The sequence below is a fragment of the Bicyclus anynana genome, chromosome 3 (genome assembly GCF_947172395.1).
Source record: "Bicyclus anynana chromosome 3, ilBicAnyn1.1, whole genome shotgun sequence".
In the NCBI taxonomy this organism is placed as follows: Eukaryota; Metazoa; Arthropoda; class Insecta; order Lepidoptera; family Nymphalidae; genus Bicyclus; species Bicyclus anynana.
This window is the reverse complement of record NC_069085.1, coordinates 7703728-7731559: the sequence shown is the minus strand read 5'-3', so window position 1 is coordinate 7731559 and position 27832 is coordinate 7703728. Positions and strand designations below refer to the sequence as shown.

At 36.7% G+C, this 27832-nt stretch overlaps 5 protein-coding genes across 7 annotated transcripts in view; 2 read left to right on the top strand and 3 right to left on the bottom strand.

Moving 5' to 3' along the window:
- Positions 1-484: 484 nt before the first annotated feature.
- LOC112051096 (conserved oligomeric Golgi complex subunit 6) lies at positions 485-2664 on the top strand. The gene has a single exon (XM_024089577.2). It carries the CDS (start codon positions 568-570, stop codon positions 2434-2436), a length of 1869 nt encoding a protein of 622 aa, XP_023945345.2. The 5' UTR covers positions 485-567; the 3' UTR covers positions 2437-2664.
- A 540-nt stretch (positions 2665-3204) lies between these two features.
- On the top strand, positions 3205-5493 carry LOC112051098 (probable tRNA(His) guanylyltransferase). Its single transcript, XM_024089580.2, has 2 exons — positions 3205-4017; positions 5123-5493. The coding sequence occupies exons 1-2, from the start codon at positions 3433-3435 to the stop codon at positions 5459-5461; spliced, it is 924 nt and encodes a 307-aa protein (XP_023945348.1). The 5' UTR covers positions 3205-3432; the 3' UTR covers positions 5462-5493.
- Positions 5482-7689, bottom strand: LOC112051097 (V-type proton ATPase subunit d). The gene is made up of 4 exons (XM_024089578.2): positions 7448-7689; positions 6775-7283; positions 6441-6695; positions 5482-6337 (listed from the first exon to the last, which is right to left on the bottom strand). Exons 1-4 carry the CDS (start codon positions 7566-7568, stop codon positions 6176-6178), a joined length of 1047 nt encoding a protein of 348 aa, XP_023945346.1. The 5' UTR covers positions 7569-7689; the 3' UTR covers positions 5482-6175.
- An 876-nt stretch (positions 7690-8565) lies between these two features.
- Positions 8566-13290, bottom strand: LOC112051095 (pre-mRNA-splicing factor ATP-dependent RNA helicase DHX16). The gene is made up of 5 exons (XM_024089576.2): positions 12605-13290; positions 12029-12165; positions 10360-11923; positions 9854-10256; positions 8566-8804 (listed from the first exon to the last, which is right to left on the bottom strand). The coding sequence occupies exons 1-5, from the start codon at positions 12931-12933 to the stop codon at positions 8583-8585; spliced, it is 2655 nt and encodes an 884-aa protein (XP_023945344.2). The 5' UTR covers positions 12934-13290; the 3' UTR covers positions 8566-8582.
- A 1933-nt stretch (positions 13291-15223) lies between these two features.
- Positions 15224-27832, bottom strand: part of LOC112051112 (E3 ubiquitin-protein ligase MIB1) — a 219932-nt gene continuing 207323 nt past the window's right edge. The window contains exons 12-17 of one of the 3 annotated variants that reach the window (XM_052890332.1): positions 23498-23756; positions 22712-22898; positions 20877-21196; positions 19988-20252; positions 19545-19795; positions 15224-18101 (exon numbers count right to left, since the gene is read on the bottom strand). In XM_052890332.1, coding sequence (XP_052746292.1) covers positions 17961-18101; positions 19545-19795; positions 19988-20252; positions 20877-21196; positions 22712-22898; positions 23498-23756 — 1423 coding nt within the window. In that variant the 3' untranslated portion in view covers positions 15224-17960. The remainder of the gene's footprint in view (positions 18102-19544; positions 19796-19987; positions 20253-20876; positions 21197-22711; positions 22899-23497; positions 23757-27832) is intronic. The other 2 variants (XM_052890340.1, XM_052890345.1) reach the window with 2 other exon arrangements.

Genomic DNA, 27832 nt, shown 5'->3' with positions numbered 1-27832 from the left:
GTTACAGTTTATGGTTGGCGTTTGCGGTAACGTGATAAAATTACAATTTTGTTTTATCAAAATATTACATTTACGAGATTATTTTCATAAATAAAAATGTGATTCGAGTTTCTAGGCATCTAAACTGCCTCTATGCAAAAAATCTTCTTAGTTTTGTACAGCAGCCGAGTAGCCTATTTGGTAAATGAATTTGGGGCGATGCATCTCCATATCTAGTTCCTCTATGGTCTGAGGATATGGCAGCACTGGGAAGATCTAAAATCGTTCTGTCTACGTGTCTTATTCATCTGTGTCTGTCGAGCAAGAAACTCCCTGTCGAGTATTAAATTATTTTGATTTTTGACGTGTCTGTTCCCGTTCTGTATCTGTTATCTATATTATTGTTGTCTTGTCATATATTTTTAGCCATTTGTGCTTGTTGATGTTGTCATGTCGTCATGTTAAATGTCGAAGTCATTAGTCAATGTCATCCAAATTCGAAGGTAAAAGTTCTTGCAAATTCCAATTGTTAATTTAATTCTATCCTTGCGGTATGTAATAATATTGTTATATAAATCAATGAATTGAATGGAAACTTCTATGTCTAAAATGGATACAAACTACAATAACCCAATTCGACAAAGAATTAATAAAATTTTCGATAACCACATCATAACTGATAACAGTGAAGCTTTGTACACAGTTTCTGGTTTGTGTTCTTCAAATTCTGCTTATACTAGAAGAATACTGGTTAATGAAATAGAGAAAAGAGACTTATTAGTTAACAAAACTATCTTGAGTGAGTTCAGTAAGGTAAAAGATAAGTTGCAATTATTGATCGACTCTTTAGGCTCATTAAACAATGCAGTTCAAGATATGTCAAACAGATTACATGAATCCAAAACGAAAACCCATCATATAATTGCACAGACAACTAAATTGAAGGATGAAAGAAGAAAGACTAAGAAAAAGCTCCTGTGGGTGAATGCATTTGTTAAGAACTTTCACCTGTCTCCAGAGCAATGCAAGAACCTTTTCAATGTTTCCCCACTCACTATTGATTTCTTTAACTCCTTGGCAAGTATAGAAAAATTAAATGAAAACTGCAGGACTCTTGTAAAGTGCTGGTATCAAACTCCAGCATTTGATATCATGGAAACAATAGGTCTCCAGCAAGAAGCAGCTATTGAAAAGCTATACCATTGGACCATAGGAGCATGTCTGATTGTAGATTCTCCCAATAATGTGCTAGTGCCTAAAGCTTTGGCAAAACTTGAGAACAGACAAGTGTTATTTTGTAATATAATTGATGAATATTGTAATGCAAGAAAAGCTACTGTTGTACAGTTGTTCATTGATGTCTTAACTAAAGGTGGCGACAATGGGTCTAAACCTATAGAATTCTATGCCAATGATGCAAAGCGTTACATTGGAGACATACTAGCTTGGGTTTATCAAATTATACCTATAGAAAAGGAAAATCTGACTATCCTCCTAAAGCACTGTGTAATGGTTGATAAGGAACAGAAAATTATTGATGCCTTAACAAATATAATGGAAGCATTATGTCCATTGCTAAAAGTGAGGGCAGAATTAATACTCAAACCAGACAAAGATCCTCTGGTTTTATGGTCTATAACAAATTTGATTATTTATTACAAGGAAATTATACAAACTGTTATATCCAAAGGCCACATGATAGATACTTTTGATGAACTCTTAAAGAAAAGTGAAGATGTATTTCTGATTACATTAGACAGTAAAATTCAAAAAGAGTTAAGTCATGGTGTAAAAGCACCACCATCAGATTTAAATCCATCATTTGTTGTGACTGACTTAGTAAGTTTCTTGAGGGATTTAATGAACATATCAAACAATACCAAAAACACTGATAATAAGAGAATTATAATCACACATATTTTAGATCCCTTATTGCATGCAATCAATGAGACTGCATGCCATCTAAGCTCAAGTGATATGTCAGTATACATGCTAAACTGTATTTATCATATTCAATGTACACTGTCATTGTACACTATACTGGATGAATATAGTGAAAGACTGCAGGCTCAATCAGAGGCTCAGATAGATACATTAACATCTGAACAAGCCAGCTATCTTGTAGCTAATTTAAACATGGGGCCTATCTATACAATTTTACAAGAAAAAGTCGATGGACCTCTCTCTGCAATACCTGGCATGGACACTACATCATTAAGATCTTTTCTTAATAAGTTTGATATTTTCTTAGTAACACCGGATGCTTATATATTGCCTCAACTAAACTTGCTTATAAGTCACAACCACAAGTCAATTGTGAAAAAACGGGCATTTGATGTAATAATGGCCATTTACGAGCAACTATATCAGGCTATACAGGATCCCAGCAATGCTTATGCAGAACCTCAAACAATAGTAAAACGCACACCAGATGAAGTAAAAAAACTGCTAACTTAATCATTCAATCATTCAACCAATAGAAAAGCAATCATAAGCTTATGGCTTTTTGTATATTTTATTAAAAAAAAAAAACAAAAATTATGTACTTGTAATCCCTTTTAATCTTTGATTGTACTGTGTCTATAATTCGTTTTATTAAATAATTTTCTTTATTCACAAAAAGAACATATATGAGTGTTGTAAAATATGTGTAAATAAAAATAAATAGGATTTCTGTTTTCACAATGTTTATTTCTGCTCACATGTATTCTGTGCTCATCTAATTAAATGCGAAAGCATTTATGTAAGTAGTAAGTCTGTTTGTCTGTATGTTACCTTTTCACGGCTAAACTGCTGTACCAAGATGAATTTTGGTATCATGATACCAAAATGTATTCCCATCAATGGGACCTCGGAGCAGAACATAAGCAATTTTTTATCCCTAACATAAAAAGAGAAGGGGGTGAAATAGGGTTGAAAGTTTGTAAGGAAAGTTGTGCATTTTTAGAGTTACAGTTAAATATAGTTAAAATTCAAAATGGGGTTCCGGGTTTATAAGGTTTAAAGGGTTAAACATTTTTAAGAAAGTCTGTCATACACTGACTATTTAACTCGTCCCCCTCAAAAAACGACAGACTTTTTTGTTGGTGAATTTGGGTGCGAAACAAGTCCATTCTTATTAATGGTCTAAGTTCAAGCTCAATTTTATGTATACCACAGAACATAGGTTTAATAAAGGTCCATTCCATAGTTTTCCTTCATCCTAAGCAACGACATCCGAGATGATGACATCACGTGAGGTCAATGATCTTTAAATGTCAATGTCATTTTTTAATATTGTAAATTGTGATTTTGTGAAAGCACAAAAATTTTTAATTTCATTTTCGTTTTGTGATTTTTCATTACTTAATACACGTCCTGATTAAATCAATTTAAGTTATACACTATAGTTACTACTATACTCGTATTACGTAGTATGTTTGCATTGCGACAAGAAAAAAAATCAGTTTTCACATGTTGTATAGAGGTAGCCTAATAAGTTCACTCTTGGTAAAAAATAAATATTCTAAATTATTTAAAATGGCAAAAAGTTCATTTGAATATGTTAAAAATTTTGAGCAGGATGACACTCTGTTACCAAATTCATGGATTGTGGTCAGATTAGATGGTAAATGCTTTCACAAGTTTTCTGAAGATCATAATTTTGAAAAACCTAATGATTCAAGAGGATTACAATTAATGAACTATTCAGCTTATACTGTGTTAAGTGAATTCAATGATTTGTTGATGGCATATGGACAGAGCGATGAATACTCATTTATATTTAAAAAGAATTCAACATTATATAAAAGGCGAGCAGCAAAGCTTCTGACTACTATTAACAGCAAATTTACTTCATCATATGTTTTTTATTGGAATAAGTTTTTTAATGACGAATTAAAGTATCCACCAGTATTTGATGGTCGTATAGTTTTGTACCCATCTGAAGAGAATCTTATAGATTACCTTAAGTGGAGACAAGCAGATGTGCATATTAATAATCTTTATAATACAACATTTTGGACTCTTGTTTTACAGGGAAGTCTCAGTCCTGCTCAGGTACTTATTGAAATTATTTTTCTGAGTCACAGCCATTTGCTTTTTTAGTAACACGTCTGACGTTTGTGCGCTCTCTTTGTTTTTGCTCTTTCATTCACACTTTTGTGAGCTGTGATTTTGTGAAAGGTCGGACAAAGGTTCCAATTTCTGACACACATCAACTGACGGCTGATAATGGCTGTGAGGCTGCTGAATCTTGTGAGATAGAAGTGTCAACATATTTTGATGTTATAGACTATAAAGAAAATTAGGGTTCATTTCAGCTATTTCTCTATAGTCTATATATAGTATATATCAATATGGAATCATTGATTGAAATCAATCAATGATTCTATATTGATATATACTTTATTAAAAAGATAAACCAAGTTGATTTTATTCTTGGTCTTACTTGTTGGGTCCTAACAGCCCAGTGACTGTAACCTTAGAAAGACTTTGTATTATCATTATTTCAGCCTGGTCACTCACTGTACCTACTTTGCATAACTTCATCTTTCTATATCCATCCATCATCATCATCATCATCTCCTTACCCTTATCCCACTTAAGTGGGGTCGGAAAAATGCCAATCTTTTCCATTTGTCTCTATTACTCGTCAACTCACCATCCACTCCTTTTAAACATATGTCCTCTTTCACACAATCCAACCATCTCTTATTTGGCCTTCCTCTCCTCTTATGTTCTTCCACTTGCACATTCAACATGTTTCTAGTAATATATAAGCTAACCTTCTACTCCTCAATTTTTCCGTCACTGGCGCCACCTTTAGACTTCCTCTTATATACTCATTCCTTATTTTATCTATACTTGTCACACCATACATCCATCTCAACATACACATTTCGTTCACATGCATTATTTTACTATATGTCCCTTTCACCGCCCAACATTCTGATCCATTCAGCACAACAGGTCTTACAACTGTCTTTCCATATCCATCCATTTACATAAATATTATAAAGAAAAAATATTTGTTTGTTTGTTGCAAATAGGCTCCAAAAATGCCAGTATTTTTCAGTTAATACTGGTCCAGACCCATTTTAACCTTTTTTTACCAGTAATAAGTTACATTAGTTTTTTACATTAATCTACATTATCGTTTCAGGCTGAAAAACGATTGAGTGGCACAGTGTCTGCAGACAAAAATGAAATATTATTCAAAGAATTTAATATAAACTATAACAATGAACCAGAGATGTTCAAGAGGGGAACATTACTGATAAGGAAAACTTTATCCAATGAAGCTTCAAACAAAAACATTTCTGTTATTGTGGATGTCCACAGTGATATGTTGAAAGATTCTTTTTGGAAAGAACATTGTTATTTATTATCTAAATCCAAAATTCAGTATTTGAACTATGAAGGACCTTTAACAGATATTGTTAAAGAACAGATTGTTTGCAAAGCAAAAATGGCACAAGAACAAATTGAAATTAGAGTATAAGGATAGTAATTAAAACAAGATTTGAAATGTAACTGTTTTTATTTAATCAAGCTTCTAAACATAGTGTACACATTCTACAATGATTGTGACATCCCACAAATAAACAGTTCATTCCTAAATTTTCATGTACATAAATCTAATGTCATTCATTATTATATAAACTTTGAATGATATATTATGAACAATCATTAAACAACATAAATGTAGCTATATTTTTTTAAAACATGGAATCAACATTTACCTAGTTTTGCTGATAAATTTTGTGCTTAATTCTAAATATGAAAGGTATTTACATAAATAGCACAAATTTTTTTTATAAAACTTTGTTAGTCATAAGAAAATTGATTTATGAACGTAGCTTGTAATCATTATATTGAATACTGATGAGTCAAAAATAACTTTATTCTTCAACACGGAATGTCTAATTCTTTTATATGTGAATTTTAACAGTTAATTTTTAACATGCTTAAATTACAATAAATATAATATGAAGAAGCTTTAATGTTATTACCCATACTCATTTCATATTTTAATTAAATACTTGCTATAGACACAGCAACAATAATTTATAAATAAGATATTAAAAGAATTTTTATATATTAAGAGGTTATTCAATTGCTACAGTAATATATGAATGAACAAATTTTTGATAATTCTTAGTAATATATAAATTATTTACACTGCAAATAAGGTAATTCTTCATGTTAGAATTCTTTAGAATATGGGAATGTAGTTGTCAATCTTGGCTCGGTGTTTCTGAGCGACACACTCACTGATCCACACGATGTTCCGACATTCCTGTTCCTTCAGCTTGAGATATGAATAGAATACTCCAAAATGAAACTGTTGTAGAAATGCATTGACATTCAGGGTCACCTATAGGGAAAAAAATCAAATTAACACAGTTTTATTTATAAATGTACCTTTACTGTTTTTATCATTACATTGACAATTTCAGTTATTTTAAATTATATCATACCTCATGTTCAAAGAATTTGTCCTCGAGAGTTTTGTCGCCAACATTGTTGCCAGCACCTTCAAACAGTGCAGCATATTCGGCATAATATTCAGCCACTGCCTTCACCTGCTCATAGTCATCAGCACGTGCTAGTGCTGCCAATCCGTCGGGATTCAATTTGCCACAGCGAGGGTATAGCTTGGCACGATCATCCTTTGACAGCTCAGTGCCAAAAGAGTTGATAGTAATAATGATAGCACGGCGATCAGCTTCAAACTGAAAAAAACATAACTCTCAAAATAGTATTGCATGTTTAGTTTAAAATAAAAATTACTGATAAACTTCAAAAACTTACAGCTAGAATTTCACACATAACATCTGCTGTTGTTCCCCCAATCAGCTTGCAAAATTCATAAAAAGCTTCCAAGTAAGCCTTGTACAGGGTGTTACGAATGATCTCAATATTCATTTCATCCAAATCTTGTTCACTGATACAATCAACGAAAAATGGTGCCAGTGGAGTGTCAACTAGCACAGCATTGTATAGCTCAGCCGGAGTAGCAGCCACGTGTATGGCTTCCATCTGTTCAAAAGAGCCCAGTGGATGACACTTGGGGATAAGCTCTGAAATGGGCCTCTGGTGAAGGGTCCCAGTAATCAAAAGGATGATGTTATCAATCATGTAGCTGTATGTGATGAAATCCAAGAATGTTGACATTGGTTCTACCGAGTGATTCCTCAGATGTTGGAACTCAATGACCAACTTTTCCCGTAGTTTATCATCAATAGTCGACACAGAGAGAGGGCTGGGTTCATTTGCAAGAAAAGTGCCGTAGTCTGTTCCTTGTAAGTGCAGTTTCAAATCTGAAAATGAAAATATAAAAAGTGAGCTGGGCGGTGGTTGATGTTCCAAATAACCACTTCACCAGCCTCCAGTGGTCAAGGTCATTTAGAAACGCTTTTTGTACCTGGTGAGAGGATTGATCATTAAAAATTATGCTTTGGAAATAAAAATTACGACGAGTTACCTTCTAAAGTTTCGCATTGTACTAAATTCAAGTAGTCCGACTGTTTCAGGATACCACACTTAAATCCACGGCACAACCCCTCTAAGTACCCAGCATCAATATTAAAAATGCACCCTTTCATTTTTGTAAACCTCTATTTAGGTAAGAATTTAATCTAATAACTAATTTTTCTACAACAATCAAAAGAATGGAATACTAAGATGGAATCAATAGATCATAGAGTTCATTGATCATATGATACTTTCATAGACAAGAATGACATTCCATTAAATAGTGTTGCTACTGCTGGAACCTTTGACAAAGGCTGACATACTAAATATTTCGCAGCTCTCTGCTCTATTAATCTGTGTGTCTATCTCTATGGTTTTGTAATTTGTTTGGGTTTTTGGTTTTTGGATTCGGTTTGTGTGTGATTGTAATTATTTTTTAATTATTATTTTAAAATTGAGAAAAGATACGTTTGAATTCGAATGATAAAATGTTGCAAATGAGAATAAAAAATACTTTAAAGCTATTACACTTCCGAGGTAAAAACAACAACATGGATATCATTTCGAATATGCAATTTTTAAATTACCAGGTGTATTATTTAATAGTAAACCATTCAATGCCCAAGTCCAACCGTAGATGTATAATTTTCATGAAATGGTGATTACGTGGAGAGTAATTTGTATTTGAAATTATATTTCATTTCAGTAACATTTGCTAATAGGTTGGATACAAATAAATACTCACAAAAATCGACTACCGAGGCTGAAGAAGTACCACTGAAAGGCGAATCCAAAAGAATGACGGAGTTTAAAAAGAAATTAAGAGAAACTACACCAATTAATGATTTGGGTGAACAAGCAGAAATGAGGCCACCTAAGGAAGATCCACTGCCACCATGGCCTAATGAGACAAATCCTAACACAGGAGAAGTGGGTGGTCCCCGAGGACTAGAGCCGACAAGATATGGAGATTGGGAAAGAAAAGGAAGAGTAACAGATTTTTAAAAATTAGTAAAATAAATAATAATATAGAACTTTGATTTTGTTGTAGACTATAAATTTAAAGTGGCTGTGCATACTGTAGGTTACTAGTTACTATTTTTATTTTCAATGAATAAATTACAATAATTTAAATGCTTGAACTTTTATTGAGTACTAGATTTCCCAACAGTTTTAGGCATTTTCTTATTAGTTGAATCTTCTAGTTCTTTAGCCTTGTAGTAATGTGGTGCCACTTCTAGAAGCCACTTGCTTTCTATTTCTGTAACTTGTCTCATAAACTCCTTGGAGGTAAATACAAGCTCATGGTAGATTACCCATCTAGGTAACTCTTCAAATAAGGCACTGTTTGGATGAATCATAACAGTCTGAAATTAAAAAGATAATAAATATTTATCTTTAAATTACTTGTAAACAAATATGTCATATTTACTATAAAATATATAGTAGATATGTGTTAACATAGTATTAAGTGCTGGTGCTGCAATCAGCTGTATAGACTTTGGTCAACACTGTGTGGGTACAACAATAGTTGTTGGTCTTGAACCCACAACCTCAACCCATCTTAGCGTTGAGCCCAGTTAACCAAAGAGCTAATGAGGTTTTAAGTTATCTGGTCACCTGATATGCTGATTTGATCAACACTTTTATTTAGCATAACAAATTAAGTACACTTAACACTCTCAGGTCAGAGTTAATTGTGTGTTATGTAAAATGCCATAATAGGGCATATTCCAAATGAGATTGCTCAGCCAAATTATTGTTTGAGACTATGATTAGTCAGCTAAGATTAAGCCAATATTATATGTACAAAAGGTTTTTTATTGATCCATCAGCAAGTATCTGTGAGCCTTATCTATCATCTTGCTCACCTACCATTGCATAAACACAGAACAAGTAAGGAAAATTAACATCAGTTACCTTCCACCTACATAATGATGCTGCTTGCCAGTAATACTTCCCCAGGTGTACACTATGGCATTAAAATATACTACTGCTTATTTGTTTCATTGGAATTATATATGTATACTGTTCATCATCATTAGCAGCTGATGGACATCCACTGCTAGACATAGGCCTCTTGCATGTACTTCCAAACAAAAAGATCTTGAGATACCAGCATTTAGCAGCTATTATTATACAGGGTGCTCTGGAGTATTTCCCATAACTTCAAGGTGTTGACGAGTCCACATAAAGGAGCCAAATTGCACAACTAATATTTCTTAACTAAAAAATATTTTTTTTTACATTTTCATACAAAGTACTCCTTTATCTATCCATGTATTAAAATACGTAAAACACGTCATAATTATAAGGATGCCTTTATGGGATGTATTTCAAGATCTATTTACAAAAGAAATACTCTCCAGCAAAATGTACAGCATATTGTTAATATAATTAAAATGTAAGAACTTACTTGATTATGTTTTACAGTTTTATAATGTCCCCCTTTAGAGAATTTGGCGATGTGATAAAAATAGCCTGCTGTGATAGCTTTGCGGATATTTGTGTCATCTGCTATACTTGATACCATTTCAATTTCTACTCTTTCCATAAGACCCACTAATTGTTCTCGCACATCACGAGCTCTCTTCATAGACCTGTATTGTATAAAATTTTCATAACACCATTGTATAGAATAATCTGAATCAACCCATTGGTTATATACATTCATCAATGTTAAATGATCACCATGTCTATGGAAAAAGTTTTTTCTTGCAGTGTCAGCATGAATAATTTTGTCTTTTGGTCTGTAGAAGACTGAGCTGTTCACTGATAACATAGCCGCAATAGAAACTATTTCTTCTGAACATTTGTATCTGTAAATAAATATTTAAAATTTAAAGACATCTATTAATAGACATATACAAGTAATCATGTAAATTTATTCATTTTATTTTTTATACTAAAAATGTAACTTACTTTTCACTTGCTAAAAGCATTTTTGCTAACATAGGATCTGTAGGAAACTCAGCCATTCTTCTCCCAGCTTTGGTCAATTCTCCATGGTGGTTAAGTGCACCAAGTGCATACAATTGCTCTAATGCAAGGACTAAAGTTTCATGAGGAGGGGGATCCAGAAAATCAAAGTGTATAAGATCATTGATACCTAAAGCTTTCAGTGTAAGCACAGCATTTCCTAGATTAATTCTTTGAATTTCCGGTACAGTGTTGTCTTCTAGTTCATACTTATATGCCCATGCTGTGTAAAGTCTGAAACATTTACCTGGAGCAACTCTGCCAGCTCTACCAGCTCTTTGATTCGCTGATGCTTTAGAAATTGGGACCACCATTAAACTTTCCATACCAGTTTTGGAATTAAAATTATTTTGTTTAGCAAACCCTGGATCAATAACATAAATAATATTGTCTATAGTAAGTGATGTTTCAGCAATGTTGGTAGCAAGTACTACTTTACGAGCTCCTTCAGGAGTGGGCTCAAATATTTTAGCCTGCATATCACTTGGTAGATTTGCATAAACAGGTAGTATAACGAGTTCCTTTAATTTTTTGCCTATTCTCTTTGTTCTGTCTTGTAACATTTCAACACATGTTTCTATTTCCTCTTGACCAGTTAGGAAAACTAGAACATCACCAAGTGGCTGTGTGGCATGTATTTGTAATACTGTTACTACACAAGCATCTATATAGTCTGCTTCTGGTGCTTTTGTATAATACATATCAACAGGGAATCTTCTACCAGGAATTCTAAAAATTGGGGCATCATCAAAAAATGTAGAAAATTTTTCAGCATCCAATGTAGCACTTGAAATAAGTAATTTTAAATCTGGTCTGAACCTTGTAATGTCTTTTACTAGACCAAACAAAATGTCTGTATGTAAAGTTCGTTCATGAGCTTCGTCAATAATCATAACACTATAGGATGCTAAATCTGGTTCTGATAAAAACTCTCTGTGTAGTGTACCGTCTGTCATGTATTTGATTACAGTTCTGTCAGATGTGCAATCTTCAAACCTTATACTGTAGCCAACTTCATTGCCCAGTTTAATATTCATTTCCTGAGCTACTCTGGCTGCAACTGACATAGCAGCCACTCTTCTTGGTTGAGTGCATCCAATTTTTTTACCATCATCAGTGAATCCAGCTTCATACAAATACTGTGGTATCTGTGTAGTTTTGCCTGAACCAGTTTCCCCTTCAACTATAAGTATTTGATAATTTTTAATTGCTTCAATCAATGCTTCCCTAAAAGGATACACAGGTAAGGACTTTTTTGTTTCTTCTATAGTTAGTCTAGCCTTTTGGTATTCTGATATTTTTTCTTCTTCCTGTTTTTCTTTATTGCCTTCTAACTGAAGGGCTTGAATGAAATCAATCTGTTCATCTAACAATAATTCATATTCTTCTTGAGCTTTGGCATCTTTTGCACCAAATTTGAAAAAGGCAGATTTAATTTGTTCTTGTTCCCATTTTCTTTGCTCAGAGTGTGGTAACTTTTCATTTTCATCAACTTCTACATACTCTCCTAAAATTAAATTTGTAATTAGTAAAGCTTACTATAAGAAAATCTTTTTATTCATATACATCATATTATTTAAGTTACCATCTTATTTACATAAAGTTAGATTACCTTTTTCACCTTTCCCAAGATCCTGTGGCATGTGATACCTCTGCACATTTTCCAATTCACGTGCTTTTTCATGTTCTTTAGCCAATTGTAATATTGTTTTCTTGTGTTCCCTGTCTCGCTTTTCTTTTTCTGTCAATCTTAAACATAATTTTTGATTATATTTTTCAGCTAAAGCCTGGATATAACATCTATAGATGGATAATCTACATAATTATCAATGTATGTATTTCTGGAGAACATGAATGAACATGAACTGTCGAGACCAGAAATGTCAGTCTTTAGTACCTACAACTATTACTAGTGGGATACTTATTTATTTAGACAAATCAACTTGAGAATGAAATCTATATATTATAATAGAAAGTCGGGTTTGTTACAACACTTATAACTCGAGATCTGCTGGACCGATTTTCATGGTTTTTGATTAGTTGGGTTTGTCTCTGCCAAGAATACCAGAATACATCTTAAAAATAATAAAAACTCGACAAATAAAGATTTAGGGATAGGGAAGAAGTGCACATAAGTCAAAGCGAAGCTTGACCGGGTCCGCTAGTATAAAAATAATGAAAAACTTACATGCTTTCATCAAACAGATACTCATCATCTGCTATATCGTCTTCTAATTCAACAACTTTGTCTTCCTTCCTTTTTTGTAAATATTTCCGCCTTGATTGAATACGAAGCTTAGGCAATATTTTGTCTCGGCCCTCAGCTTCTAGTTTTAAGCGCTTAGCCGCTTCTTCATAGGACCTTTTGCTTGAGCCTTCTGCAACTTTTTTTACTTTGTCCTCATCACGTGTTCTTAGTCTTTTCGCGAATTCATCACGTTCTTTTAAATCTTTTAATCGAGTCTCTTCAGCACTTTCAGAGTCTGAAGAGTGATGCCTTTTTGCACGCTTGTCCATTTTTATGATTGTCACACCAATGCGGTCTTAATGTATATATAATTACATTTTAATAATGCATCTTAATTCTTAACCATTCGTACTTTTCTCTTAGAAATTGGAATTAATAAATAATTTAAGCATACAACTTGAGTGCAACCAATTGTTTCAAAACGCAATACGATGTACGATTTTATCTTACGTGACTTGCGTGACGTGAATATGAGGACTATATTTTATTATGAACTTTTTTTTACTATAAATGATAATATTATTGTTAAATTATGTGTGTTTTATTGATATAGTCTTTATTTTTTTCTTAATTACAAAATTAATAAAGTAAAAATACTGCTGCATCTGTAACTGTAACTGTCACTGTCAGAATTTTGGCTTACCATTTGACATTGACATTAGGCACCACCCTTGTTTCTAAAACAGTTCCGGGTTCTAGCCTGTTTGATAATATGAACTATAAACAATGGCTACGTTCCACTTAGCGATCCTAACGATCACGATTATTTAGATTACCAATTTTTTTAAGGAAATTCTGACCGTTTCAAAATCAGCCTGTATCCGCAGCTGGACCTAGGCCTCTTCGAGAGCGCGCCATCACACACAATCCTCCGCCTTCCTCATCCAGCCACTCCCCATTACGTTTTAATGTCGTCGGGCCATCTAGCTAGCTGGAGGGCGTCTTACACTGCGCTTGCTGGTACGTGGTCTCCAGTTCAGAACACGTCTGCCCAAACTGCCATCTGTTCTGCGTCAAATATGGCCCGCCCACTGCCTCTTCGGTTTGCTAATCTACATCGATTAATTTCGATATCCTAAGAATTTTCTCATTTCGTATTTTGTCGTCTGCTGATATAAAATAAAATAACTAGTATCAACGACAAATGACAATGTCGACCCACCTCCCAAGATGAGTCGTTGGTTTCGTGAGCTCTGGAGATCACAGAAAGCCATCAGTCCCAGTCATTATCATAGAAATCTGATAGTAATTGTTATAGAATCAATCATTAACGTATCATCGGTATGATATAGATAAGACCGTGTTAAGGTGGGCCGAGGCCGGGAACGACCGTGGTGTAGACGAGCGTCGTACGTTAATACTTAGATGGGCCCGGGCGGAACGCGCATATTAAATCATCATCGTCATTATCAATCCATATTCGGCTCACTGCTGAGCTCGAGTCTCCTCTCTTATTGAGAGGGGTTAGGTCAATAGTCCACCACGCTGGCCCAATGCGGACTGACAGACTTCACACACGCAGAGAATAAAGAAAATTCTCTGTTAAGCAGGTTTCCTCACGATGTTTTTCCTTCACCGTTTGAGACACGTGATATTTAATTTCTTAAAATATCACATCGAATTTTAAATACTTAACAAAAATCCTTAACTTTTAATAATTAATATCGATATATTTCGGACCCTCATTTCATATAGGTACCTACTACTACACGAAATTTATATTGTTTGAAACTGTAATAGAACACGAAACATGCGTCTGCCACCAATAACATTGAGAACATACAAAAAAAGATGTATACGCTAATGGAGACAAAACACTTACAAGTCCCGTCCTGCCTTTATGATTTCACAATCGCGCAGTCTTACTCTTGCAATTATTATTCTTTTAACAGCAAATCTATCTACTCTTATCTATGGACATATGTAATAATTTCACTACATTAACATTGAAAGTCACGGTATGTCCGTGGGTGCGTACATTCATTAGGTACTTACTGTTACTCCTTCACGACAAATTTTCTAAGCTTGGAAAGGAAATGGTTGTAACTTGGAATGCAGAAAGATTATGTATATACTGAATTAACACATAGTCTACTTTATATTCCGGAAAATCTACGTTTCCTGCGAGATTTGTGAAAACTCAATATCTCGTGAACGAAGTCGCGCGTTCCGCGTTAAAAATAAAGGCGAAGGAAAAATGTTGTTTTCTTGTTGTTAATTACTTTCTAGTTTTCAATACCTACACTACCTCAATAATAGGAAAACAGTAAGTAAACCAAAATGATAAACTTATAAGTTTTCTGCCATCTAGTAGAAATATCAGTTTCTGGAGATAAATTTTTAAAATGTTTTTTCGTGTATGTTTTTTCTTCTTTAAGCCAAAATTGCATTTTGCAATTATTTCTTCAGTTTATAATTTCGGGCTCGTCAAAGGAGCTATAACCTTGACAAAAATTCAATTGAAAGAAATTTAAATCAAATTTAACTTATAATTCTAATAATTCATAAAGATAATCTGTTATTTGAAATAAATAGGTATAGAACGAAAAAAAATACATGTTTATTAAATATTTTTATTCTTAAATAATCATTAATAATTCATTTGCAAAGCATTGATAAACATAAAAAGCTTAACCAAAACATTATAATTAAAAAATACCTACGAATAACAATACTGGAAAACTAAGATTTAAAAATATCATTCATTTATTTCAAGTACCAAGGCTTAGTTTACAGGCATCATTGAATAATTCTTAGAAGTGTAGACAGAGACGCATTTTAGGCATCTAACACAATCCCTCAAAAAAGTAGACAACTTATGTGTGGAGTCTATAAAGAAATCTGTGCCAACCGTACTTATAATATATAGTATTATACTATATTTCATATATATAAAAAAATAAAAATCACCAGTGACAAATGAAACGTTTTCGAAAGAGATCTTTATATTTGTATCAATAAAAAATAAAAAGTGGTTGTGAAGAATTTAAATTAATTTAATTTAATTTAACTTTAAACTCTAAATTAAGGCAACTAAGTTATTTTCTCAAACACTGAACATATTTCTTATTATCAGTCAAAATCATAATCTATATTCATATATAAAAACGAATCGATATATCCCTTGGTCACGCCATCACGCGTTGATTTTTTGTTTGATGTGTTTGTTAATGTCATTAGAAAGCTCTTATCAATGATTGAAAGGTTAGGGTAGTTGAAAGTTCACATTGAGTTTCACGCGGGCATACGCTAGTATACAATAATTCAAGACTAAGTTTGTTAGTGTGCTATATTTTTAAACTATAAGTGTGTGTTCAAAACTAAAAATGACAGGATCAAATTCCAGGTTATTTAATATTCCTTGGGCACAATCGTGATCCTAATAACTTTGACAATTATAACTTACATTAGGAATTTGTTTTTGTGGAGTCAAAAAAGAAATTAGACAACGGATTGGTATGTCCTTGAAATTTAAAATAACATTTTTTGTACAATTGAAAAGCTATTTTTGACATCTTTAAATTTAAATTTAGAGACTTTAAGGGTTGGCCTTAAAGTTTACACACAGGCGAGCCATTTAGCTTAACGTCTGGCAACTGAGGACATTAGTTTTCATATTATCTAAAAGAAAATATGAAAATTTCGCTTTATACGTGGACATTTCAAGATGTACCTACTCATATTCAACTGAGTGCCAGGTTATAATTTTTCTCGATAAATATAATATAATTTAAAAACGATATTTTATTTACCTACTGACTTAATAACAATAACAAAGAAAAGGTCCATATATGGCGTAACTATACCATCTGAGGTCCAACGTGATTTCATTGGATGGGCCCTAGAAAAATCTTCACGTAACATTAAAAGATACTGTTACTTTTGAGCCTACGGCCTCTTGGGCTGTGGCCTCTTCGAGCCATAGGCCCGCGGATTTTTTTTGTCCTGCCATCATATATCTAGCTACGCCACTGACGACCATGATAATAAATTGAAAATATTCTACACTGCAAATAAGTGCAAATTACACAATATAACAATAAAAATTAACAAAGTAAAACTTCTAAATCCATTTGCGTGGTAGGCTGCTATTATAAAGCCTCATAGTGGAATTATGTATTAAAACAGGAATTAACAAGTATGTACATGTAAATATTACGGTATATTTGGAAAATTTTATAATAGTTTGGCAGTTTTGATTATTTTATAAAATTACATTATTACGTGTCTACTTAATAAATAAAAGTGAATATTTAATATAGACTGAGTTTCTATAACCAGATATTATGTATTTAAGTTTCCTATTTAAATGTTTCAATTTCATCATATTTAGCTTAAATTTAAATATAGGCATAATATTATAATTAAATAAATATAACTTATGATACGTGTATATAATTTTACTACATCCTTTTTGGCATAAAACATACCAATAACGATACCACAATTCATTAATGATAAACAGGAATTTTGACATAAATTTATAACTAACATTTAAACATTTGTAACGATAGTATTTAGAGGTATCACGACTAAAGCCGGATATAAATTTGTCTGACATGTCGTGTCGTGACGCATCAGAACAAAATCGGTATTATACATTTTATATGGCAATGTTTACACTTATGTGTTGTGACATGTTGTAATGGCTTCTGATGTGCCGCATACAAAATGTATGATATCGATTCTGTTCTGATGAGTCACGACACGACACGAAAGACAAATGTAAATCCGGCTTTAACTATAAGGCATATCATTTTAACCTTATAAGGCATATCATTTTAACCTCATATGACATTCAAAATTGTATTTGAACGAAGTCGTTACGTAGACTGCCATTCGCTACTCACAACACAAAACAATCATCGCTCGCAGTCGATGTTTATTAGCATTACAAAAATCCTTTTACCAGTCTTGTAATTGAATGTAGTGGTGTCAGCAGTGGCGTAACTATACAACTAAAGCCCGTAGATTTATAGGATGGCGTCACAAGAAAATTGTCTTCTTTTGTGGTTTTGAAATGTAAGATTAATCCTGAGCTTCAGCCTTGTACCTTGTACTTGTATCTCTTCTAAGTAAGCCCGTTTCCATCATCATCTGACTGCATCATCTCTTAACATCAGGTGAGTGAGCAAGGGCTTACTTGCCTTAGAATAAAAAATAGCCTCTCAGGTTGGGGGGCCTTCTAACGTTGGCTCATGGCATTTTGCCAGCCCTGCCACCCTATAGTTACGCCACTGGGTTTCAGCTACCCCACCACTATATGTTGATCAAGATGGTGCACAAAGATCGATAGCTAATAGAGCAGAATGCGCTTCTCAACTTGCTTGCGGCAGATGGGGCACACGGTGATGCGGTCGCCGCACATTTGACACATGCCGTGCCCGCACAGGAAGATCATATTCTTGAGTCTGTCTAGGCAGATGGGGCACATCGTCTGCAAAAAATAAAACGAGTATGTTGTAGACCACACGACTTGTGACATCATCATTGTCATCAGTAAATTTTAAATGTCCCATTAAGATCACTACTTGAGTTTGTATAGTCCGCGCAAAAAGAAAGAGCTGAGGCGCTCTGCGTTCCTTTTTTTCTGATTGTGTAAGTGCCGTAGGGTCCTTAACGGGACCTGACCTGCCCTCGGCTAAGAGGGCCGTTCAGGATCGTGAGTTAAAAAGCTTATGTCCAGGCGACGTCAGATATCGGCGACCTCGTATTCGCCGACACCGGCGCTGTGTAGCTTGTGTTTGTGTCGCCTGAGAAGCATTGTCGTTCGTTATGTCATCGTCAGGATCGTTAAGGGCGTTTTCTGTGTAGTTGCAAGCCTCAACTAATTGTTGACTGGGGTGGGTGGTGGCCCTCACAAAATAAGTTTTCGAGAGAGCCTAGATCTGATGCCGATGCAGATCTGAGCCGAGATCTAAATCTCTATGTAAGTCGTTAAAATATTGTGCACAGACCACGAAGCGCCCGTGGCCTGACGCATGTAGCGGTTCTGAAGGACCTGGAGGGGTTTTAGAGTCGCTATTGGGCGGTGGGCAAACACTACAATAGCGTAGGTCATTATTGGGCGGATGCAGGACGCAGGTCCTACAGAGTAGCCTTGGATCGGAGAGATAATTTTCTGGCTTTCTGTATGCGAGTCGTAAAGCTCATGCGGGTATCAAAGGTCACACAAAAGTATTAGGCAGTCCTTTGCCTGGGATGGGGGTTCGTGTAAGGAGATCTCTTTACATAAAAATAACGCCGTTTTCTTGAGAATCTTGAGAAGAGTACTGCTGCATTCTTCTCTGGGTTTATCTCTATCCTCCATTTGCGAAAACACTTTGCTAAGTGTTACCGCTTTCTGGCGGCGGGCTATTATAGACCTACGATAAGGGTGTGTCACAAACTTTGCGGTGTCGTCCGCAAACTATGCGATGTGCACACCTGGATGGTTAGTGAGTATATAACTCGTAAAGAGTGAATATAGAAGCGGGGAGAGCACGGAGCCCTGAGGGACTCCCACTCGGATGGGCCTGGGGGACGAGAGAGTGCCTCAAGGTGCGAATTGACAATTAATTGTGAAACAATCGTGAATCTGGTTTGCGCGTTCTTGGTACCTAATGAATGTGTGTGTAACTTTATACCATAGCATAGACAGCAGGCGGTCAGACCACAGTCTTCTACACAGTACGTGACACTTTTACTTTATCAACGCGGCCTCAGAATGTTCAATATTGGATGTTAATGACTCTTTGAGGTATATGGTAGGCTACCACAAATTTTCCAATTCCTGATAATTATTGACTGAATGGGTGAGAATGTCTTGGAAGAAAGAATCTCTATAGTACAAATATTTACTTATACGGTTGAATATAGACATCTAGTGTTGTGACGTCACCTGCTCTTTGATGTCCTGCAACTGCTGCTGCAGTTTCTGCACGTCAGCGGCGGGCGGGCCGGGCGGCGCGGGCGGTGCCGGGGGGGCGATCGGCGGCGCGGGCGGCGCGGGCGCGGACCGCGAGCCGTTGTTCATGAAGTGCGGCGCGGCGGGCGCGGGCGCCGGCTGCCCCTTGTTCACCTGCACCTGCGCGAGGTTGCTGCTACCCTCGCCGCCGGCTACTTGCAAAGCAAAGGCGAGATCACAATTAACTGTAAAGTCAAGAAACAAACGAAATCTTGGAAAACTATGTAGGACATCCATATATTATAAAAAACTGTGCCCTGCTGTTTGACTCGTGTATAGCTGCAAAAATATCAGTGTAAAAAGGCCATGTGCTATTCTGGATATTGATATCAACGTGCTCCGCGGCGATGTCGTATGTGGTTGGTAAGAGTACTCACTGTCGTGTTTCTGTAGGGCAGAGGGCGAGAGTACGGTGGATGCGGCAGCGGGCGCGGGCGCGGGAGCGGGCGCGGCGGCGGGCGGCGGCTGCAGCGGCGTGCGGCACTCGACGCACTTGCGCATGAGCGGCGCGCAGGCGGCGCACGCGCACACGTCGCCGCACGGCCGGAACACGACGGTGGCGGGCGCCTCCGAGCACACCACGCACTCGCCCACGCGCTGCCGCACCGACACGCCCGCGCGACACACCAGGCACTTCTTCACCTGATGCGGACATTGTGTTCCATAAATAAAGCATTGTCGTTCGTTATATCATCGTCAAGATCATTAAGGAAGTTGTTTGGGCGTCTAGATCTACAATTGGCGTTGGAATTGGGAGTGTAATTGCAAGCCTCAACCAATAGTTGTTTGGGGTGGGTAGCGGCTCGAAAACTTATTTTGAGAGAGCCTAGATCTGATGCCGATGCAGATCTGAGCCGAGATCTAGGTCTCTATGTAAGTCGTTAAAATACATACGCACTCGTATAGTATTAGATTAACCCTTTCGATTAACTTAAGAAAAGTCTACGGGCATGGACATTTTTTTCTTCAATTCTTTCCTGCTAATATTGCTGAGAAATATATTTTTGCTATTAGTATATTTGTACAGTAATTTATAAAACAAACGTTTCTTTACGATGTATCAGAACAGGCTGACAAACTCTCAAATGTAAAATTATCAACTGTAAGATTTTCCGAGTTACTTGCCGGCACTCTGCGAAAGAATCTGCTTTTTTCGAACCGGTCTTTCAGTAACTAATCACTGACTTCTCAAAAGCGTTTTTGTAGAGATCTATTTTCAATAAAAAATGAATTTGATGAGAGAGTTTTGAAGCAATATTCGTTTACCCTAGCAGCGCAGACGTTGCAACAGCAGATGTGCCCGCAGGGGCGGAACAGCGTGTCTCGCTTGGCGTCGGAGCACACGAGGCACTCGTCGGCGGTGGGGTCGCCGGACGGCGCGGCGGGCGAAGCGGGCGCGGCGGGAGCTTCGGGCGCGGCGGGAGATTCGGGCGCGGCGTTAGTACTCGCGGCGGCGACGGATCCGCTCCCGCTCCCGCTCTCGCTCTCGGGCGTGCCGTCGCTCGTCACACCCACGCCGTCTTTGCGGCACGTTGTCAACGTCTTGCGGAGATTCGGATCCGGACACAGGTCCAGCGGTGTTTGACCTAGAATGGAAGATAAATGAATATTGTATTTTACCACATAAATGATAGTACTTTTATACTGATAAATAAACGCACAATTCGTGCGAAGTTATTCTCTAACCATGCCAAAATATTCTAAAATTCACAACGTTAAAGTTCAAGTTCCTGTTGTTTTTTTTCTGTACACCATCGTTCACCGTACGTGTCTATGAAATTGACATTAAAGGCTTAGCAATTAGTCTAACCGATAACTTAACGACTTCGCTGTGCCAAAGAGATGCCGACCACTGCGCAATCCTATCGGAAGCAGAATTGGAGCCAATTTTACAACCGGCAACTGGAATGCTAGGCGACTAGTGTGAGATATGGCAAGTTTATTCTTTATTCGAGGTATTAGGAAACATGAATAATTTTATTGTACATTGGACATGCCCAATACAGGAATAGTAATAACAACAGAGCAGTGCTCTCAGCAGAGGCGTGCACTTCATGGATTCAATAAAAACCGGCCAAGTGCGAGTTGAACATGCGCACCGAAGGTTTCGTACAATTATTTATAAAAACCGCAAATAAATACATTTGTTGCATGGGAGCCTACGCAAATATTAAATTATTTTAATAGGATTAGTCTCATAAGAGTGATCAGGTGTCTAATTCCAAATCCTCCAACCCTAGTATGCAATATTTATTTTATTCTGATTTTTAGAATTTGTTGTTATAGTTGCAACATTGAAAATTGAAAGACAGACAGATGGACAGATAAGTCTTAGTAATAGGATCCCATTTTACTTATTGGGTACCCTAATTTACTGCCTCGACGTTATCAACCGATATTCGGCTCACTGCTGAGCTAGTCTCCTCTCAGAATGAGACGGGTTAGGCTTTAGTCCAACACGCTGCCCCAATGCGGATTGGCAGACTTCTCACACGTAGAGAATTAATCAAATTCTCTGGTATGCAGGTTTCCTCACGATGTTTTTCCTTCACCGTTTGAGACACGTGTTATTTAATTTCTTAAAATGCACACAACTGAAAAGTTGAAGGTGTATGACCCGGACCGGATTTGAACCTACACTTTCCGGAATCGGAGGCAGAGAATGAGAATGAGAGAGGCAGAATTGGGCTATCCATTGGATAGCCCAAATTTAACTGCCTACTCTCAGGAATCGCTCAACTCTACAAAATTCTATTCAATATGTTCCTGAGAAGGAGTTTCCGATTTGTATGTACCTATTTGTGCTGTCGCCAGTGACCGACAGCACAAATATATAGGTATAGTTGGTAGTTAGGTAGTAGGTAGGTAGGTAGGTAGGTAGGTAGGTACCGACAAAGACGTACCGCCAAGCGATTTAGCGTTCCGGTACGATGTCGTGTAGAAACCGAAAGAGGTGTGGATTTTCATCCTCCTCCTAACAAGTTAGCCCGCTTCCATCTTAGATTGCATCATCACTTACCATCAGGTGAGATTGTAGTCAAGGGCTAACTAGTAGAGAATAAAAAAAAAAAAGGTTGGTTGGTTGGTAGGTGGTCGTTTACCTTTTTTATTTTTAATAGTGAGATCAGCTCCATGCGCGGCGAGGAAGCAGGCGATGGAGGCGGAAGACTTCTTGTCGTGTGCGTGCGCTATGCCGCTCAGCAGCGACGCGTCGCGCGCGTCCTGCAGCCGCCGCAGCTGCTGCAGCGTGTGATGCCGCAGCGCCTCGTGCAGCGGAGTATCCCCATCCTGGATGCAATCAACACTAATTAGCGCACAAAATATTTTTTTTACTATATAAAACACATTTTCAAAATTTACATAAAGATATATTGACTGGCCCTGGATTCTGAGGTATAAACTTAACGGCACTCGACTACACCGAAACATAAGATGGCGATGAATGAATGTTAGATGAGTCACAGACAGCTTTAGATACAAGAAAGAATGCAATATGTTGAGATTAACCCCACGTGCAGGTGTGAGTAGGCGCACTATTCTTGATAGAATCATTAAATATAGTATTTATATTTAATGTTTCCGCGGACCCTAGGACTTAGCCATGTGGCATGTCGATTCTCTTTCTACAAACACGCTCCGAAAATTAATAAATGTATAGGAATGACATTCACTATCGATAGGTCACGTGATCAAGTTGTTGATCCGATCGATCTGTTTCCATAGCGTTTCGAAGCGTTAGCGTTTGTAGAAAGAGAATCGACGTGCAAGATGGCTACAGACCCTGGAGAGATCGACTTTGAGCCTTGGTGGCGCTGTGTAGCCGTCGTCCTTCGCGTCGTCCACTATCCACGGCTGAGGAACTTTGCCCAACATAACAAACAGCCAACCTTGTCGCAGATGTTGAGGTTGGCTCCGTGCGCGATGAGCAGGCGCACGATCTGCGTGTGCTGGCGCTCCACGGCGAGGTGCAGCGCGGTCTGCAGGTTGGCGTTCTGCAGGTCGGGGCGCGCGCCGCCGCGCACCAGCAGCTCGCCCACCTCCGCGTGGTTGTTGAAGGCCGCCAGGTGCAGCGCCGTGTAGCCGTCGTCCTTCGCGTCGTCCACTATCCACGGCCGCGGCAGCTTGCCCAACATTATTTTCATTGCACTGAAAAAAATAAAATAAATAAATAAATGAATTTGGACAATACACACATCACTAGCCCTAAAGCGTGGCGCAGTGGGCAGTGACCCTGCTTTCTGCAAATACGACCGTGTGTTTGATTCCCACAACTGTAAAATATTTGAGTGATGAGCATGGGTGTTTTTCAGCGTCTGGGTGTGTAATATATTATATTAAGTATTTATATGTAGTATGTAGATATATAGCCATGATAGTCCAGTGGATACTCCTAGGCCTTCGATTCGGAGGCCGTAGGTTCAAATCCGATCCGGGGCATGCAACTCCAACTTTTCTAAAAGATTAAAAATAAAAACTTTTTTGCCAGAAATTCTTTCTATTATCATAATATGTGAGCCGGATCAAAGAAAATTGTCTATTTATATTCCAATATAAATAATCGGATTTCCATATTCTCTTTCAGTGCGCTTTCATTTGAGACCCCACTCGAGTATATTTGCAGACATTCGGTTATTCTTCCACACTTTCTACCCCAAAACTTTTAAACGGTTCATCCGTTCTGTCTGTGGATGCTAGTACCATAGCTGATGCCACAGACAGAACGGATGAAGCGATTTCAATTTAGTTTTATTGTATTAAAGATGACTTATGTGCGAATGTTCTTAGACATGTTTGATGAAAATCGGTTGAGCCGTTTAAAAGTTCTGGGCGGTGAAAGTGGGGAAGAATAACCGAATGTCTGCAAATATACTCGGGTATATCGGACAAATATATCGGACAGACAGATGCATCAAATTTATAACACCACTCTTTTTGCGTCGGGGGCTAAAATAGTCAAGCATTTTTCTATAATTTGATCTTACTTGTATATTTCTACTTGTGTTTGTAATTATCGTAAAGATGTGCACAAAGTTATACATGTTTACTGACAATGACAAAAATAACATCCTCACAACCCCTACCGAGCGCGGTGCCACAATCCTTATACATATCATACATATATTTGGTTTTGTTTTTCTAAATAAAGTAGGTACTTTTGTATCAATGTTAGAAACGTTATCTATAACTAAATATTCGTCTATATCATACTGAATTCGTTAACTTACAAAAGTAGATTAGGCGCCCGAAAGTTATATAAAAGGCTGACTCCGTTAACTTATACAAACGAAGTTTTCGAACCCCCACGCAGGGTTAAGACCCAGATCTCCTGCCGAGAATTGTTTTGGACTTCTCATAATTTTAAAACAGAAAGCATTGGAATACAATTTGAAACATCATTTAACGAAATTTAAATACCACAATGTAAATTTCGTTGTTACATAGTTGCGATGAACGTATTATTAGGAAGGTATTTGTAATTTGGGTTGCAGAAATTCGCTTGCTTTGAGGTTGTTGAACTTAGAACATAAATAGCTCTGGCACCGTGCGTGTGGATTGTAGGTGTTTAGGCGCTTGCTTGATCGACAAGCTTTGCTAGTTTCCTGCAACTAAATGTAATTAAAACGTAACTTTTATATAAGCTTACAGTATTTTTGAACAGTTTTCATTAATTACGTGTCAAAACTAAAAGTTCTACAAATGATAAAACAGTACAATATGCTCGTAATTTCATGAATATTATACTGAACTGTACTAATAATAATAAAATCATTTATATCTTTATTTTTTTGTCCGTTTGTCAGTGAGATAACCTTACGTCCGAGGCCTGTGGCGAATTTACTAGATGGGGCCCCAGAGAAATGGTAACATTGTATTTTTGAACGGATTTCCAAAAAGGTGGAGGTTCTATGTTCGGTTGTTGTATTTATTTTAAGTGTTAGATTACTTCTGACCTCACAGCCTCTGGGGGTCTCTACGGACCATAAGCATGTCACATTTTGCCAGCCCTTCACCCTGTAGTTATGAGTCTTTATGTCTATATACCAAAGTCTCCAAAACCACTAATAATATTTATTATACGTTTTTCAAATATAGAAAATTAAGCTAAATCTAGTGGAATATAATATCGTAGGTTAAAAACGCACTTGAAAAAAAGTGATCGATAAATAATGTATTGTATAACCGTCCGCTAAAGTAATTAGAAATTATCTTTATAGCCGAAGTAGCCGGTAACCTGACCACGGTTACCGGACACGTCATAGACTGCTACCACTGCAATATGGTATCACTGCTTATAAAAAGACTAATATGTACCTACCTACATTAATATATTAATGGCCGCTTTTGATGTAGTTTTATTTTATTATTATGCGGGCACACAGTGAATTCCACAGTTTCAACAAAGGGTTTAATTTTTCCTTTTGATGTATGGGAGTTGTGGGACCCTGGTTATGGTTCGTATAGCGTTCTTGAAATGTTAAAATCGGACTACTCAGTAAAAAGTTACAGATGTTCATACATAAAAAAGTATACATACACGTCGAATTGTTAACCTTCTCTCTGTTTTTCGTCGGTTGAAAATTAAATAATATTAAAATTAAACAAATGTATTTCCTTCCACGTAAGCCCAGTCTTCCGTGATAGCCCAGTGGATATGACCTCAGCCTCCGATTCCGGAGGGTGTGGGTTCGAATCCAGTACCGGGCATGCACCTCCAACTTTTCAGTTGTGTGCATTTTAAGAAATTAAATATCACGTGCCTCAAACGGTGAAGGAAAACATCGTGAGTAAACCTGCATACCAGAGAATTTCATAATTCTCTGCGTGTGTGAAGTCTGCCAATCCGCATTGGACCAGTGTGGTGGACTATTGGCCTAACCCCTCTCATTCTGATAGGAGACTCGAGCTCAGCAGTGAGCCGTATATGGGTTGATAACGTATTCCCTTCCACATTAATTCGTTTTCGGGTTAAGTGTCGTAATGGTATAGATGGCGACAGTAATTTAGGCGGTACACATTTTAATATACCGTATTACGTTCAAAGAGTAAAAACGAACGAACTAATTAAATAAGGTCAAACGTCGTGGTCGGGCAGCACTCGTACTACTCGCACGACTGTACCAGCAGTTGGAATCTGATCGCCGCGCCGCGAAATGTGCGCGCGAGCGTACCTACGCGATCCTCGATTTACATCTCCAGTGTACCTTACCCTGCAAACCCTATATCATATTTAGAATATCCAATTCTGTGAATATTTTTTTTTTATTCAACAGTGTAGCACAAAACATATTTATTTATTCAAACATTTAACGATGTTATGGTAAGGTTAATGTATTCTACTTCCTTCTGTTTCGAATCACGGTGTGGTGAAATAAATGGCATTTCAAGGAATAAAGCGTTGTTAAATCAAAACACTATATAGAACTCCTATAGTGATTGTAGATTTAGTTTTTGTATAGCACGCATCACTACATAAGACAATGTCATAAGAATTAAATCAGCGTTGCGCGCCATGATGTCACTATATCATTTGTAGCTGTCCGAAGTTAGGGCAGTCCTTAAATATTGCGTATCTTGTAATTAAAATAGGTTTTAATTATACTGTTTTTCAACTACTTTCAGTCTACAACATCAACATTGTAGCACAACTAGTAAAGGTATTAAAGCGAAACATGTATCTCTTCATTGACTATAACCATAAGCGTCAATACATTTTTTGTCGTGGTATACTAAATAGGTTATCACATTCCAAGTTCTGTGATCAAAATCTAATTTAAATTCGTTTAAGTCAGTACTTTTACGTCGGTCAAAGTTTCAAGTTTTTAATCTGTTACTTTAAATAACGTCAAGTCTGTGTGTTGTAACGACTATTACCGGTTCTAAAATACTCATAATTATATACAGAACAAACAGTCAGCAAGAAATTCAGCAATTATAATACCCTTTTCCGTATAAGAACGCATACTTATAGAAAAGAAACGAAAAGCAATATATTCAGTAGTTGCTCTTTTTCATACATCAATAATAGTAGGGGAGCCCGGAATGCTAAATTTGCAGTTACTAAAGCGTCATGGGAATTGATTAGATTTGGTTGATTAGATGATAGAAAGAATAAATGGTTATATACTTTTTTCGCTTTCAGCGGTTGGGAAAAAACCTACAGATTTTAAAGACAATTTGTATTACTTTGATTAACTGAAATCATCAGAATTAGATTCAGGAGA

Coding starts and splice junctions, on each gene's coding strand:
- LOC112051096 (XM_024089577.2), top strand. CDS start 568: ATGGAAACTTCTATGTCTAAAATGGATACAAACTACAATAACCCAATT.
- LOC112051098 (XM_024089580.2), top strand. CDS start 3,433: ATGTTGTATAGAGGTAGCCTAATAAGTTCACTCTTGGTAAAAAATAAA. Junction 4,018..5,122: donor GAAGTCTCAGTCCTGCTCAG/GTACTTATTGAA, acceptor TTATCGTTTCAG/GCTGAAAAACGATTGAGTGG.
- LOC112051095 (XM_024089576.2), bottom strand. CDS start 12,933: ATGGACAAGCGTGCAAAAAGGCATCACTCTTCAGACTCTGAAAGTGCT. Junction 12,166..12,604: donor TATCTGTTTGATGAAAGCAT/GTAAGTTTTTCA, acceptor ATTATGTTTAAG/ATTGACAGAAAAAGAAAAGC. Junction 11,924..12,028: donor TCTTGGGAAAGGTGAAAAAG/GTAATCTAACTT, acceptor ATTTAATTTTAG/GAGAGTATGTAGAAGTTGAT.
- LOC112051097 (XM_024089578.2), bottom strand. CDS start 7,568: ATGAAAGGGTGCATTTTTAATATTGATGCTGGGTACTTAGAGGGGTTG. Junction 7,284..7,447: donor ACAATGCGAAACTTTAGAAG/GTAACTCGTCGT, acceptor TTTCATTTTCAG/ATTTGAAACTGCACTTACAA. Junction 6,696..6,774: donor TTATGTGTGAAATTCTAGCT/GTAAGTTTTTGA, acceptor TGTTTTTTTCAG/TTTGAAGCTGATCGCCGTGC.